Raw genomic sequence first — 16,595 nt, 5'->3', positions numbered from 1 at the left:
AGACTGCTTGAATTAGGGGCATTCTGAGCTGCAGGAAGGCTAAGGCTAAGTGGATGTCTACACTAAGTTCAGAACCAATACGATGAACCCCTGGAAGTTCAGGGGAGGGCATGTGGAGAGGGCAAGAGGGAGATGATACCAGGTTGCCTAAGGAGTGATAACCTAGTTTGGGTAAGAGAAGGTCAAAGCCTCCGTGCAGATCAACAAGGAGGTTGGGCTCATCACTGGCCACTGCACTTCCAGTCTGGGCAAGTCTCAAAAAGAGACATGTTTGAGGGCAAATGGGGGCTCTGGTTGGAGGTGTCTCAACTGAACTTGAGACTTCCGGCTGCTCAATTCAGTGTGCTATCAAAATGATTAATTAGCACCTGACTGCTCCATATCCATTTTCTCAAATATAGGGAAATATGCATAGATTCCATCCTTTCCTCAGCAAAGGAAAACCCTCAACTAGGGACAGTTGTAAACTGCACTCCTTCTATTTCTTGTAGTTCCTATGCAGATGATAATATTTAAGAATGGAAGAGAGCTTAGAGGTCACCTAAGCCCCATTCCCATTTTACTGGATCAAGAAACTGAGGCAAAGTCAGAGACAATAGGTTTCAAATCCAGGTCTTGAATCTAGTGCAAGTATTTTTTCCATTGTTTCCTAGTCAATAAATCCTAGGGACTTGCCTGAAGGACATGGACATTAAGTGACTTCTTAAAGTTAGGAAGGCTCAGTGGCAGCATTTGGAATCAGGGGCTAAGATCTGAAGCCAGGTCTTCCTGACGGCCAACCCTGTCCTATGTTTACTAGTCCTCGGTGCCTTTATTTCCTCCCCTACAAAATGTGGATAACATTCCATGTTTCAAATGGGGCACAATGTAAGAAAAAGTGAAGTACTATATATGGTAATAAGCTAATGAACAAGAAAACTATTGGAAAAGAAGCACTATATAAATTTTAGAAAATGTCAAGATTATGTTCCAGTTATGTTATGGCTTCTCTGTAATAATTCATTCACACAGCGATGCAAAAGTCAAACCATATAAATAGATCTTTACTCATCTGGGCATATGCTAGACCCACATGATAAATCTTGCATCTCTTTGAAACAATGTTTTTGACTTAATAACCTCCCAACTCCCAGGAGCATGCAGCTATTCCTTGCTGGGAGACATAGGAATTTGGCTCTGGTTCAGGGCTCTGAATTAAGATTGGGTATCTCTGACAATCACCATGCCACCCATCCCTGTTGGAAGGGGAAAATCAGGCCACACAGATGAGAAATTGTCTACTACTAACCTTAAAACCTGAGCAATGTTAAATTTCCAGTTGATTGGACTTAATTCCTGTCTGGTTCCTGAAAAACTATTCATGCCACCAGATAGCATATGCTCTCGGGCTCAAAATAAGACCAATCATTTTTCCAATTGTGAAAGGGGGGAAAAAAGCTATGGGGAAATTTTTTAGCACCTCGAAAATAACCTCTAATGGTTCAGGGTCATGAAAACCTAAGTCAGTAGATTTATTTTTAATCACTGCAGCAACAATATAAAATAATTTTGGGCCAATGTGCTTTGGCAAGGTGTGAAGTAGTTGGATTTGTGAGCAGTTTGACCACAGGTCACTTGTTTTAGTCTGTCTGAGAAGAGGATAAAAAAAATGCAACGAACTCCAAAACTAAACTGGACTGTCTCCTTCCACCTGCTACTAGGAACATTTTTGAAAAGTACTCGTAAACCCAAGACATCAGAGTATGAAGTCTTGTCTTTGACAGTCTTATCATTTTTAGTTTTATTTTTTTATTTGGCAATTCACTTTGAATAACATTCTATCTTGTTTCCTTAAGACTGGTAGCCTCCATTATCTGAGTTATCATCTCTAGAATGGCATACCTTGCTCATATTGACATAGATATATTAACAAAACAATGGCACCCTACTGCCATTTAGTTTCAGATAGGTCTCTTGGGTGAGAGTTGTCCAAGTCTCCTTATTGGTATCCATCTTGTTCCCCTTCTGAGAAAACAGGCTTGGGGTGAATGGTTCGCAATTGGATTGAAGCAGTCTTGGGGTACTGCTACATTATTTGTCTTGAGAAAGAGTCATCCAAAGCCATGGGCCACATGCTAGGTTGAAATGAACCAAGTTGCTTCTCCATGGTTCTTTCACTAAGAGGTCGGCTAAGTGTGTCACCTAGAGGCTTTTGTTTCAAACTTAATTACATGATAATAAATCTTCTTCAAATATATACCAAGAGAAGATTATGAGGCAGAAGCCCCCCTCCCAATAAAACCTCTAGGTGTCCTTCTTCTTCATTTAGGACATAGGACTCTGCCTTTTGAAGTCCCTTGAAATGTTTCATCTAGATATGACACAGTAGCATCTTAAGGATCATTCTTTCTTTTTAGAAACGTTCAGGGGCAGCTAGGTAGTGTAGTGGATACAGCATGGGCCCTGGATTCAGGAGAACCTGAGTTCAAATCTGGCCTCAGACACACTTATACTTAGTAGCTGTGTGACCGGGGGCAGTCACTTAACCTCAACTGCCTCAAAAATAATCAAAATAGAAATGTTCAAAGGCCTCCTTAAAAAAAAAAAAACTGTAGTTGGGCCAAAAGACTTGGACATCCCTCCCAAAGGAATTTTGAATCAAATGACTGATTAACTGGATTGAGTCTGTGGGTCTGACGGTATCATAGAATAGACACAAATTTCAGGATATAGCATGAAATAGCTAAGATGAAATGAAAACAAGCTACTAATAATAACTAGAATTTATGCTGAGCTTTGAGGTTCATAAAGCATTTTACCTGTCATCTTGTCTCATCTTTCCAAGGTTCCCAGGAACCCTAGGAGGGAGGTGCTATTTTTATTCCCATTTTATAGATGAGGTAAACTGAGGGTGAGCGAGAGTAACTGCTTTGCTGAGGGTTACTCAGCTAAGTGCCTCTGGCAGAATATGAATTCATATAACCCATAAACAAATTAATCTCCAGGATAACAGACTCAGAAAGTGCTCGACCGGCCTCTTACATATTTTGGCTGGGAGACCCTAGGCAAGCCAGGCAACCAATCATTCAGTGTGCCCCAAGAATCTCTTGAGGAATACCAGTTGCCAATCTAGTGGTAGAGAGAGAGATTTTTCTCAGTGGAAGTTGCCTGGATGAATAAATTCACAGGTTTAAGATAGCTAAACATTTCAAGAAGTATATATAAGACTATAAGATCATTGATTTAAAGCTGTGAATTTCATCCTCATTTTACAGATGAGGAAACTGAGGCCCAGAAAGGTTGTGACTTGCCCAACAGACAGTAAGTACCAGCAACATTGTTCTTATTCAAATCTTCTGACTCCAAGTCCAGAATTCTTTCTTCGAATGGGTTGTAAATCATAGAACTGGGGCTGGAAGAGATCTCAGAATCCATATGGCCCAACCCATTCATTTTACAGGGAAGGAAACTGAAGCCCAACGTGGCAGCAGTAGTTAAGAATCAGGGGTGAAATGTTAAATCTCAGTAGGTCCTTCCGACTCCAGAACCAGTGATCTTTTCTCCACTGGGCCCCATGGCTTCCATCTTCAGCAATATTTTCTTTTCTCTTCATGGTGCTTTTTCTGCTATTCTCTGACTTTACGGGACCCATGAGGCAAGCATTCCTGTCTCACCTATTCTTCCACACTAAGAGCCAGAGTCATTTGTAAGCCATTTTCTCTTGTGAGCTTGCTGGCACGGGTGTCACTGTCTACTTTTTCACTCTTCAAAGATTCCTTTATATGAGTTTTAAGTCTCCTGGGTCTCTTAAGGGGTTCTAAAGCGTTCCTGGCAGTTTCCTTCCTCTTCTAATGGCTTCTTCTTTTCAGGATTTCCCTTGAGTTCTCCTAATTTACACAGCCGGTAATAATATTTAGCAGCTTTCAAAAATAGTTCTCTTTTCTCTGTGGCAGAAAATTAGATTTTTCTGGACTGAAGAGGAGCTTTGATATATCCTTATCTACTCAATTTTCCCAGGAAGACCAGTAACATTTAATGCGAAGGTTTTCTAATGTTCTCACAACTGGCACACTGATGATACATTAGGGACATGGGGAAGAAATAGATGGATTTTTAGCAGGGATATTTGGAAAAGATAGAGGCTCTACTTTAGACTTTTTCTCTGTCAAGGTCCCATTCTAGAGAATTTTCCATTTCTAGGTTCCTTCTAGGCCAAGAAGAAAAGAATAGGATGAGATAAAGACAGGGGATAAGGGATTTAAGATAAAGATATCTTAATGAGCTGGCACCTTTGGCAGTGATTTTTAAAAATGAAATATCCTAAGGGGAGTCTAATAGTGGTTTATGCCTATTGGGTTCAAGCAAACTTTTCCCAGGGTTAAGCAAACCCTTCTGATCCCAGGACTTACCCAGAAACCTGCATTGTGCCTAATTGCATCTCTTGAAAGCTGCTAACATCTTCCTAGCACTGGCTGTCAAAAATGAAAGGAGTCTATTGGCCCTAGGAAGATGGGTCAGTCAAGCCCTAGAGCCTAGAACCTGCCACCATTCATACTTAGCTCTATAACAGTGTAGACCTATCTAAGTTACCTTATCTTTCCATCAGCCTCCCTTGTAGCCGTTAGTAATAAAAGGGTTTGTTTTTGTTTGTTTTTTTTGACCTATTCTTCATTCTCAAAATGAGAGGAGCCCCTGCAATGGAGAAATATAGGGTCATCAAGAAGCTGTGTCTGCCAGCAGTGTGTTTCTGGGGAGCACAGCCTAGGAGTCTGGGATGGCAGGTTGCTTAGGTGAGACCTACCCAGTGCCACTCTTCAAGTGACATGCATGACTATGAATGTCAAGTTCATTCTCAATTATCTGTGGTCCAGCCACATGGCCATTCTTGAGAGACCATATGATCAGAAACAGAGCTGCATGTGTCCTCAAAGGCCATGAGTCCAACACTCACATTTTACAGATGAGCAGCCTGAGGCCCAGAGACATTAACAAAACTTTCCCAATGACTTCTGAATCTAAACCTAATGTCATTTCATTTGTACTATGATGCCTCTAGGGCAGCTAGATAGCTCAGTGGATAGAGTGCCAGGCCAGGAAGACTCATCTTCTTGAGTTCAAATCTGGCCTCAGATACTAGCTGTGTGACCCTGGGCAAGTCACTTAACACTGGTTGCCTCAGTTTCCTCATCTGAAAATGAGCTGGAGAAAGAAATGGCAAACCACTCCAATATCTCTGCCAAGAAAACCCCAAATGGGGTCATGAGGAGTGGGACACGACTGAAATGAGTGAAGAACACAATGCCCCTTCCTTACTCCCCTCTCTCTCTGGCATCATCAACCTCTCTCACTCCTTTCCATTTGCTTTCAAATGGCTTTCTATCCTAATTTAAGAAGCCAATAACAACAGCCCACGTAGTGCAGTGGTCTTCCTCGGCACTTATTTTTCTTGACTTCTTTGCACTATCAAACACTCTCTCTTGGAAAGATCCTCCCTCCTTGTCTTCTGGGACCTATTATATATGCCTTCTACTCTGTTGATGGCTATTTTTTCTTTTTTCCTTCTCTGGTTCCCTCTAATTCTGGTGAGATTTCTCCAAGCTCTCCTTCCATTTCCCTTTGCTTAGGACAGAGCCATCACTTTCACTGCTTCAAATATTACTTCTGTGTGGATGACATGTTTCATTTTATGCATTTCAATACCAAGGGGTTGGTTACACAAAAACGGGTAAGGACCTCTGGCCTCTAGACCAAAATCTGCCAAGTAAATGATCCTTCAGCTGCTGCTTCCAGTGAAGGGGACCAGCCGCTGAGGAGGTCCCCCAATCCAGGGGGGGCAGTTCTCCTGGTTAGGAAGCTTCTCTCTCCCAAACTGGTTCCTTCTCCTATTTCCTTTATTCCCATCGTCTTTGGCCACGCTGCCCTCAGCTCAGGCAGGCCACAAACCTTGAAATTATGTAGGATCTACCCTTTTCCTTAGCCTCCACATCCGGTAACTCATTAAGTCTTTTGAAATGTCTTTCATACCTGCTCTTTCACCTCTGTTCCCATTCCACCCTCCTCATCCAGGCCCTTATCACTCACACCCAGGTTATTAGTGTAACATCTCCCTCTCTGGCTTCCTGGACTCCTAATCTCTCCCTTCACCCTCTTCCCTACCTTCCTCCTTTCCCTCCTTCCCTCCACACCTCTCCCAGATGAACAAACTTTCAACATGCTATTGATCTCCTAAAAAACCTTCAGTGACTGATATCTATGTCCTCCTATTCTGAACTAGGGACACTGTCCACAACTTGGCTGCTTCCACTCAGCACTACCCCCCAGTGCATACCTCTGCCTTGTGCAGGCTGTTTCCCTCTCGTGGAATGTCTCCATCCAAGTCTCCAAATTCTACTGACGTTTTCCTCAAAGATCAAGTTCAAGATGTACCAAAGCTTTCCTGAACTTTGGTCTTAATTTTACTTCATCAATCAGTATTTATTAAGCACCTACTATGTGCTGGTACTATACCAGAAACTTGGTAAACAGTGACAAAAAAAAAAACCAGTCGTCCTCAAGGTGCTTACATTCTATCAAGGAAGTGATAAGTAAGGTTACAAAAGTAGTAAATATCTGAGACATGATTTGAATTCAGGTCCTCCTACCTCCAAAACCAGTGCCAAAGTTACTATGCCAGGCAGTTTGCTATTTTCTTAGTGTATTAGGTCTGTCTCCACCACTAAACTCTAAGCTGTTTGAGTTGAGGGACCATACATTCTTGTACTTTTCTTTCCCTTCCTGTGATTGAGAGGGTTGAGTCCAAAGCAAATCCTAAAACAGTATCAGTCAATTGGTAAACCACACATCCCATCTCAAACCACATTACATACATACACATGTATATGCACATCCATACGCACGAGTCTTCTGTTTTCCTTCAGCTAGCAAAGTCAGCACCCCTCCCCCACTCCACCTTTGTTTTATGACTGTGCAAGGTAATGGGGAAATGCAAAGTGTTTCAACATAGGCTTCTGGTGAATCTAGTGAAATGTCCTCCTAGTCTGGTCAGGAAACAGCTTTCTAGCACACTACTGCTGTGTTCTTTTTTTTTCCAGAAAGCTGAAGAACAGTATTTTTCACTCTACTTGAACACCTATGAAATACACAGATCCTATTGCTTCCTCCTTTCCTCCCTCCCCATACACATTGGCTGGACCAGGCATAGTAAAAAATGGATGCGCCCCGGCCGGAAGTATTGGCCATGATGGATGATGATGAGTCCCCCTCCTCTTTACTAAGGCCTCTGTTGTTTCATTGACTGAAGTTAACTTGGCTCTCTTGTACTCACATATGCTTAAAAACCAACAGCCAATGTTTAAAATGAGTGAAAAACAATCAGCAGATTTCTCATGATGAATCATTTGGCCAGCTATGGCTTTCCATCTTTATTAGTGCTGTAGTCATATAACAATATAGGATGAGGCTGACTCTTAGTACCAAATCTAAAACTTGTGATATTCAAACAAAGTGTGCTTGAGAACCATAGAGAGCTTTCATCAATATATTTTGATCCTATCATCAAGGAAGAACCTCTTAATTACACAAGTAAGCCAAAAGCCTTAAAAAAAAGTCACCTAAGCAGAATCCCAATTGATTAATTTCTTTTTTTTTGGTGAGGCACTTGGGGTTAAGTGACTTGCCCAGGGTCACACAGCTAGTCTCAAGTGTTTGAGGCTGGATTTGAACTCAAATCCTCCTGACTCCAAGGCTGGAGCTCTATCCACTGGTCCACCTAGCTGCCCCTCAATTGATTAATTTCTTAAAGGCACTTCCTCACTAGGACACTAACCAGCATCTGGGCTTTGGACGTGTCACATGCACAGAAACAAAATGGAGCACCACTTAAAATGCTTCACGGGGAGAAAATACTTTGTTCCCCACTTTGGAATGTAAGTGGATTTAGAGTTAATTTTTAACTAGAGTGAACTTTTTGTTTCAAAAAGAGGAGGCTTTTCTTGAGACTAAACCAAAGTATTTAATCAATTTCAATGTATTTGACTTTCCTTGAACATGAACCTGAGAGATGGATCAATAAAGCAGGAGGATTCTAAATAAGGCTGATGCAAAAGTAAACATAATAGCATTTAGATAATACAATGAGGGGAAGGAGGAGGTGGAAGGAGAGAAATAAATAGGGAAATAATTATTCATTTTATTTCAGATTCATCCTCTTACCTGTTTTTATGCAGTCTGATGACTTGCAAATTCCATCTGAAAAAAAAACAAAGGAAGCACTGAGATAAAAGTGTACTATATGTATTTACCAGCAGCTTTCGCCCTATTTTTTGTTCTATTTAAGACTGTCATTTTAATGGATGGTTCATTAACAATAAACACAATAGAAGCCCAAGTATGATGCATCTCCATGAGTCAGAGGGAAACAACACAATAAAAAAGGCACACCATATACATTACATTTAGATGATAAAGATAAATGTATGTGTTTACAGTAAGATTTGTATTAGAAGGAGAGAATCATATCTGCTAAGCTCCTGGATTTATTAAATTGGAGTAATCAGCCGTTCGGGCCTGCTAATCACTTTTCCCATTAAGGAACTAATCCTTGCTATGAAAACTCCTTAGCCCCAAATTAGGCCTCCTAAATTCCAAGGAAGCCCTATCGAATGTCAATGAGCCAAGAGCAGCGAGGTCCTAACTCCATTCTTCCAGGAAATCCTATGCTCTCGATTCAGATAAAATTATTTACACTTGGATCAGCTACTAACACATTTTATATTCTTGGGGGAAACTGGTTTCCCCTTTCTTGTCCTCAGTTCTCTCACCTATAAAATACAAGATATGGGAGGCCCATTCCAACTCCAACGTTCTATCACTGCATGACTCTTGTGACAAAAACAGCACATGAACTAAGTAGGCTAAGTAAAGGAAAGCTCAGATCAAACTTTGAACACCTCATTTTAGGGCCCTGGGTGATTTCTAGATATAGCACATGACATGTTTTGTATTCCATATTTCATGCTAAGTGCCTTCTAGAACTTTGAATCTTTCTTCCCATGAGACTGCTAGAGCTGAAAAAGAACTTAGATGTTAAGTAGTATAACTTTTTCATTATACAAATAAAGGAAATTTGACCTGGAGAAGAGATGTGACCTATGCAAGGTCACACAGATAGCTAGATAGAGATAGAGATAGAGATAGAGATAGAGATAGAGATAGAGATAGGAAGATCTATCTATAGAGATGTCTATCTGCATATAGATGTACGCGTGTATATGTGTGTGTGTGCGCACATGCACGCGCTTGAGTATGTATGTGTAATTAGCTCTCTGTATGACTCCGACTCTCAGTGTATATAACAACCACTGTCCATTAGTACTGGTTAGCTATTACAGAACATGGCAGTAATTTCCTTCTCCACTTTAGACCCATGAGGTCTCCCTCAACTCACCGTCATGGGTGGCATAAAGAACTATCATCGTGACCGCTATGATGGTGAGCAGAAGAACAAGAACGGAAAGACTCAGCTCCAGAGAGGTCCATCGTTGCTTTGCCTTCGGCTTGGGGCTGCTGATTTCAGTTATATCCATCTGGCTTTCTGATCTGCCCATAACCTAAGGTCTGAAAAGACAGAGAAAATGGCACCCGTCTCTGTAGTTATTAGATTCCTGACATTTATACATGTTGAACGATGAAAGCGGGTTAGAAAGTGGTTTGTTCAAAGGGCTACTAAAAATCTTTGCCCTGAAATAAACGTGCTTGAAGCCCAGAGGTCAGGATCTATCTCTCACAAGGCTTCATGGTTTCTTGATGTGCCATGGAAGGGCCAAAGATAGTCCAAAAGGCTTAGATTTAGAGAAATACTCACTCAGGGTTCTGCTCTTCAGAAGTTCAGAAGCAAATAATTTCTATACAGTCATTAAGGACTCTTTTAACCCCTCCTCTTGATCTCTGAACTGCTGTCAAAGTTTACTTCTGTATCTCCTGGCTCTCTTCACAATCCCAGAAATCAATGACTAATAAATATCTCAGGGTTTTGACTAAGTAAGATAATGACTGAAATGAGTAAAGTTTCCAAAACAAAATCTCCAACGAACAGACAAATACACCCCCAGGCAGGCACATGCACAAACACCTTTGGGGAAGTTTCTGATTTCTTAATCGTTAAAAATAGCTTCCCTCTAGCTCAGCAATTCTGACAGTGCTGGACATCAGGTCTGAACCTCTGCTCTGCCTGGAGAATACATATGAAAACTGTCACTTATTTACTCAGTGGGCCAAAAGTCAATGGCTTCAATTTTTGACAGGATGTATGCCTCTGTGTGTGTATTGTTTACAAGTAATCATTTTTATCGTTGAGTTGTTTCAGTTGTCTGACTCTTTGTGACCCCGTTTGTTTTGTTTTGTTTTTTGCAAAGATAAAGTGGTTTGCCATTGCCTTCTCTAGCTCATTTTACAGGTGAGGAACTGAGGTAACCAGGGTGAAGTGACTTGCCCAGGGTCACACAGCTGGTAAGTGCCTGAGGCTGGATTTGAACTTGTGAAGAGTCTTCCTGATTTCACACTCAATGCTGTATGCACTATTGCGCCACCTAACTGCCTTACAAGTCTTCATACAAGTGATTTTCTCTTCCATAAGTTGCCAAAGTGGGCAATACCGCCTGCTGGGGGTTGCTAAAACGATCCAGAGGGTGGTAGTCACCTCGGGGGCATTGAATAAAAATAAGAGGGTAGTGGAAGCATAAGGAAGGAAAATAAGAAAATTTTGGAAAAAATCTGTTGTGTAACAGTTAAAGTCGTAGTGATTACATTGTTTTCCAAATAAACACACAAAATGCAATCCATAACCGATCAATAGTCAAGTCCACTGATAGGTCTAAATAAGCAAGTGTTGGCAGGCAAGCACCGGGAGCATTGCTGGGAAGTCCTGCATGCAACGACGGGAATACCTTGCACATAAAGACTTGCTTACAATATGATACAACACAGTTACATGACAAAATGTTGCATCATCAAAATTTTAATGCAGGGGAAAGAAACACAAATTCACAATAAATTATTAAATTTAAGATGTGTCATTAAAACATTTCATATTTTTTGAAACGATGCAAATTTTTTAAAAAATTTAAAAGGTTAAAGAAAGCAGATTTCCAGGGGGGCGCTGAGTAATTTTTTTTTTTTGAAAAGGGGGCAGTAAGACAAAGTAAGACAAAGAACCTCTGATCTAGACTATCCATATGAATGTGTGATTCGTATTGAAAGGCAATGTATTATAGTGACCAGGAAAACTCAAGTTCAAGCCCTACCTCATATATAAACTGTCAGTCTCTTGAAGTCCCCAGACAATTGTTTAAGACTCAAAGTTACAGAAGGGCTGAGCAACATTGGGAGATGGAGTTTCTTCCTCTGAAAATTCCCTGCACCAATGAAATCCCACAGGTCTACTCCCTTTCCCTAATATTAATATATGAGAGATATTAGGGAAGGTCTGAGTTCAAATCCCACTTCTAATTCCCAAAAGCGGTGTGACCAAGGTACTCAAACTCTGAGTGTGCTAGGCAACTCTGTCAAACTCTGATTTGAGAAAAGGTGCCAAAGAGGGATCTCTTCACTAGGAGCTCCTCATGCTAGTGGTTCTCAAACTTTTTGGTTTCAGGATCACTTCATACATTGAAAAATTATTTAAGACCCTTCCCCCAAGAGCTTTTGTTTATGGGGACTATATCTATCAATATTACCATATTAGAAATGAGAACAACTCAGTGTTATCTTGAAAATTGTTTCAACCTCCCAGCATCCCTGAAAGGGTCTCTGATATCCCCAAGCATCCCCAACCATACTTTGAAAACCATTATATGTTTAAAAAAAAAGCATCACAGCCTTTTACAAATGAAATCACGGGGCTGGTCCAAAGGACCAAAAGTAAACCATATGTGTATACACAAATATGTACTTCTATTGTCTAGTGTTATTAAAGAAAAACAAAACAGAACAAATGCAGTCAGGCAATTGAAAAGCATTTATTAAGTGGCTACTACATGTCAGGCTCTACGCTAAGCTCTGGGGATGCAAAGAAAGGGAAAGACACTTCTCTCTAAGCCTTGTTTTCTTCTGCCAGGCATTGAGATATCAGCTTTATTGATATCCAGAGCAGAAACACTCCTCCCCCCCCCCATTAGGAGAACACACTCGGATATTCCCAGAATGAAGGGAGTCCTTTTATTCTGCAAGTATTTTGATACTTTTAGAAATGCATTGTTGAACATAACTGTATAGGGTTACATGTTGTATAAAAATCTATATTGTTAGAAGACATTTAAAAATGCGTTTTAGATGTACTAATGTGCTCCTAACTATTTATTTGAAAAGAGTTAAAACACACACACACACACACACATTTCCTATTACTGGGGGAGCATGGTGCTTATCTAAACCCTTCAGATTTGACCTCAACTTAAGTGGGCTGGGAAACCACCAAAAGCAGCCCCAAAAAGACTTAGTGAAAGTCCCTTTCCATTTTAATTGCAGTCTTGATAGAACCCAAGAATAATTTAAATGGATTCCACCTTTATTTTCAAGTTTTTTTTTTCATTTAGTACCCTGGCCATTATCTAACTACAGAAGCTTAGACCAAAACATACAGTTTGAATTATTTTCATTTACAGTGGGCAAGGCGTTAATGGGAGCTAATCAGCTGGATGAGCCATTTGGTTCTTCATACAGAGGCATAAATCTGACTTAGATAAAATCAGTAATATTTTCTCTGAGATGCTCACCTCCAGATTAAAAGGTCTCATTAAGCCCTAAGGAGGTTTTAGAGGATTCTCAACATTTCCCCAAAATGTTTACTTTACTTAAGTATTTTTCCCCTTAGATATTTCTGCCACAATAATTTATCACAGGATCAGAAAGTTAGTGCTATAAAGGACCACAGCAGTCAACCTAGTCCTAGCCTCTTCATTTTACAGATAAGCAAGCACCAATGATTCAAGTCTAAAGAAGTGGAAATAACCTGCCCAAACTCACACAGAATCATAGCAGAGCCAGGATAGAAACTGAAGACCTGACTCAAATCCAGAACTTTTTTTCTCCACACAGAAAAATCAGTAAAAAGTTTTTCCAAATTCTCCCTTATGTTTTTTTCTTCACTGAAATAATAATTGCCAAGCGAAATTTCTTAAGCTGAATTTATTTAGTCCTCACCAAGACAGCCAAAGGTTTAATGTTTGCTTAGACAGTACCTGCAAAGGATCTAGCAAGTTAATACCGACTCGTCTTCTAGTACCACTCTGTCTGGCGTCTTCCTCCCTTTCACTGTTTCCCTCTCAGTTCCTCCAGGGTGAAGGCTGGGCCATCTGGCTCCCAATGTACAAAGCCATCCTAAGGAGGTAGGCACGGGTAGTCTTAACAGTGACCTAGAGTGGCAGCAGCTGCCTTCTTGATCAAAGGTGCTCCTTAGGGCCCATTTCCTTTAAGGAAAGGAAATTCTAAGTGTCAATAACATCTTTCATATTCTTTTGCAAATTGCCTTTTTCTTTGCAGGCCTCACTACTTTTCTTATGGGGTTGTTCTAAGCAATTCTTTTAAGGAACTTAAATTACCTAAGAAAATTTTAGAAATTCTAGCACCCAAGTAACTACCCAAATTACTATGTAGTTAAATTCTCTTAAGTACTTTGGAGACAAGCATGTGTGTGTGTGTGTGTGTGTGTGTGTGTGTGTGTGTGTATGTCTGTGTGTGTATTTGTGGAGGTGAGAGAGTTTAAATTTTAATCCTTAGAGTGGGCTGTGTGTCACCCAGGTGGTTACAAGCTGCCCCCTCTCTGATCTTTTTAAGAGACAAAAAAGGTGGGTGGGTAGAGTAATTCAGCAGATGCCGTTAACAGGACTAGTGGTGATCGTCCCTCTTATGAGGCTAAGGAAAAAATACACCTGTGTCATTGACTCACTGTGTTTCCACTAGAAGTGCCATGCTTTTGAAAATCGGAGACTAAAAAGTACAGGTATTCGTACTCTTGAGGGTGGGGAGGATGGCTAAATTCCTTCCAACAGTCGCAAATCAGCCTCTTGGTTTTGAGAGTTGCCCGGAGCATTGAGACTTACTCAAGGTCATCCAGATAATTTGAGCATTGGCAGGTATTTCAGAAGCCAAGCTCATCTTTCCATCCACTACCCCACGCAGCCTCTTAAACACAGTGTGCGTGAAGGGGCGGGGGAGGAGGGATGGGATGGGCGCAAACAAAAGGATTAATCCCTAACAGGGTCTCCAATCTTCCACTTCGCACCTACCAGTTACGGCTCTGGACCACTCACTGAAATGACTAATTAAGATCAAGGGACAATTCTGATTATTTTTGCTCTAATACAATTACTACTTCAAAGTTATTGAAAGAGGTAATCCTCCAGATAAGAGAGTATAATCCTATCTATTTATCAGATAGACAAATTGACGAGCCCGAGGAAAACCGGTGTGTTCAGAGGATACACGTACTTAGCAATTTTCATCTTCAAAGCACTCCACTCACATCAACTTATTCCTTCCAGCCCCTGCGGTTGTGATATGTAATTACAATGTGTATTATTATACCACTTTAACAGGTGTGGAAATGGAGGCACAGGGGGAGGTCGAGACAGATTCCATTCTTCAGGCTATGGCCTAAGCCAGTGAGCAGCTCACTATGGAAATTTGTCTTCCCAGGCTGTAGTTAATAAGTGACTCACTACTAGGATCGGGGTGGAAGAGATGCTGGCTACAAAGTTTCAACCGCATCGCCTGCCTTACTGCACTAGCCTATGAAACCGCACCAAATCTAGAAACTTTAGCAGACGCTGAAAAATACGTCCCAGTAGTACAAGGCATGGGATGTAACTGCTCTCGGAGTTGATTAGACAACTCTGCAATGCTTACGCTGCAAACCAGTGGCTACTTTATGCTGCTTAAGGAAATTACCCTTTTTAATTAAGAACTGGATCAGGGAGTGCTCACTGTCAGGGCTCTATCAACAGAAGGCTTGAGGGCGTGCTGCTTCTCTCCCGTAATTGCAAAGCGGAATCTCTATCTCAATTTAGGTTGCTAATCATAGGAGGGTTTCGCAAACTTTTATATAGACTTGGGGAGGAACAACCCGGCTGCTCTTCGCCCGGATGCCGAAGACAATCGTGCAATCAGAACTGAGCTCACCCAAGCTGAAAGGGAGATGAAGAGAAAAGGCAAAGACGAGCCACGGGCTGCTCCACATCTTCGGGGCAGCGGAAGGAGAAGCGACGATGGCATTTTCTGAGGCGCGAGAGGAGAATAGAGTTTGGACACCACGGTGAGGACTGAAGCAAGGTTTCAAAAGCCATCTTGTCCCTCCAGCAATATGGCAAAGACATACCCAAGCCCCAAATGGGCCGCGGCACTGGGTCCCCAAGATGCCACTACCCACCAAGCAGAACTTGCTGAAAGAGGTTCCCGAGCACAACGGAGTCGTGAGCGGGAAAGCCAAACGCACCCCTCTCTCTGGTCTTTCTCCTGTTCATCCGACTCCTTATTTGAGGGTCCCACGTGCCGCCCAGTCCGTCCCGTTCCACCCCACCCTCTTCTGGTCTCCAGTCCCCAGCCTCTGCCTTCCTTGCCCAATGTTTCTCCCGGTATCCAGCGCCCCTTTGCCCGCTCCGGGGCCCCACTGTCCAGGAGCAGCTCCCAGGTCTCCATTCTCTCCAGCTCCGCCGCCCTTCACCTGGTCCCGAAGCCCCAGCGCAGGTTACCCATCCGCCTGCTCGCTGCCCGTCCCCAGAGGCTCTCTCCCACCAGCAGCCCCGGGGGCTTGCTTCTGCCAGCGCCTTCCCCCGGCTCCCCCCGCCTCCCAGTCCCTGGGGCCGTCTCCCTCTCCCGGGACTCACCAGTCGGATCTGGGAGAAGTTCGTGGATGATGTAAATAGACACATCCCCAACCAATGAGATCGCGGAGACCGAGGGCTGCCCCGGGAGCCCCAAGCCGCGCGCACGTTGGCAGCAGCGGGCAGCTGGGGGAAGTGCCGAGCGCTAGCGAGCCCCAGAGGCGGCGGCGGCGGCGGCGGCAGTAACGGCGGCGGCGGAGGAGGTGGCGGGGGCAGAAAAGGAGGAGGAGGAGGACCAGAGAGGGTAGAAGAAGGGGAAGGCAAGGAGGGGGAAGGGGAAAAGGGGGTGGGAGGAGGAGGAGGAAGAAGAAGAGGAGGAGGAGGAAGAGAAGGAGGAGGAGGAGGAGGAAGAAAAAGGGATGATTTGCAGCTGCAGAGGCAGCGCTCCAAGGGAGGACACCAGGGCCCTCCTCCTCTTCCTCCTCTTCCTCCTCTTCCTCCTCCTTGGCTCCGGCTATGGCCCCGCAGTCGCTAGGAGTCCAAGCATTCCCCAAACACCCACCCCCCGAGATTGGCCCCCGCTGTCCTAGCAGCTCCTGCTACACGAGTTACGTTCCAGCTCCAGTCTTGGTTCTGCCAAGCTCCGCATCCCTCCCAGTACCTTTCCCCTCCTCCCCACTCTTGCCCTCCTCCACTCTCTAACACCGCCTTGCCGTCCCCTCCCGCCCGCCTCGAGACCAGTCAACGCAGCTGCTGGGCACTGAGGGAGAGCAGCTAAAGGGATGGAGGGGTGGGGGAGGG

The 16,595-nt window shown here is 42.9% G+C and overlaps 1 protein-coding gene across 3 annotated transcripts in view; it reads right to left on the bottom strand.

The window, feature by feature from the left end:
• MME (membrane metalloendopeptidase) overlaps positions 1–16,347 on the bottom strand; it is a 129,778-nt gene extending 113,431 nt beyond the window's left edge. The window contains exons 1-3 of one of the 3 annotated variants that reach the window (XM_020988923.2): positions 15,858–16,347; positions 9,425–9,594; positions 8,191–8,226 (exon numbers count right to left, since the gene is read on the bottom strand). In XM_020988923.2, coding sequence (XP_020844582.1) covers positions 8,191–8,226; positions 9,425–9,584 — 196 coding nt within the window. In that variant the 5' untranslated portion in view covers positions 9,585–9,594; positions 15,858–16,347. Of the gene's footprint in view, positions 1–8,190; positions 8,227–9,424; positions 9,595–9,841; positions 9,946–15,857 lie in introns of those variants that run through there. The other 2 variants (XM_020988925.2, XM_020988924.2) reach the window with 2 other exon arrangements.
• Between the last annotated feature and the right edge of the window lie 248 nt (positions 16,348–16,595).

The sequence above is a fragment of the Phascolarctos cinereus genome, unplaced genomic scaffold (genome assembly GCF_003287225.1).
Source record: "Phascolarctos cinereus isolate Bilbo 61053 unplaced genomic scaffold, phaCin_HiC Scaffold_7;HRSCAF=346, whole genome shotgun sequence".
Classification (NCBI taxonomy): Eukaryota; Metazoa; Chordata; class Mammalia; order Diprotodontia; family Phascolarctidae; genus Phascolarctos; species Phascolarctos cinereus.
This window is presented reverse-complemented; position numbering and strand designations above follow the sequence as displayed.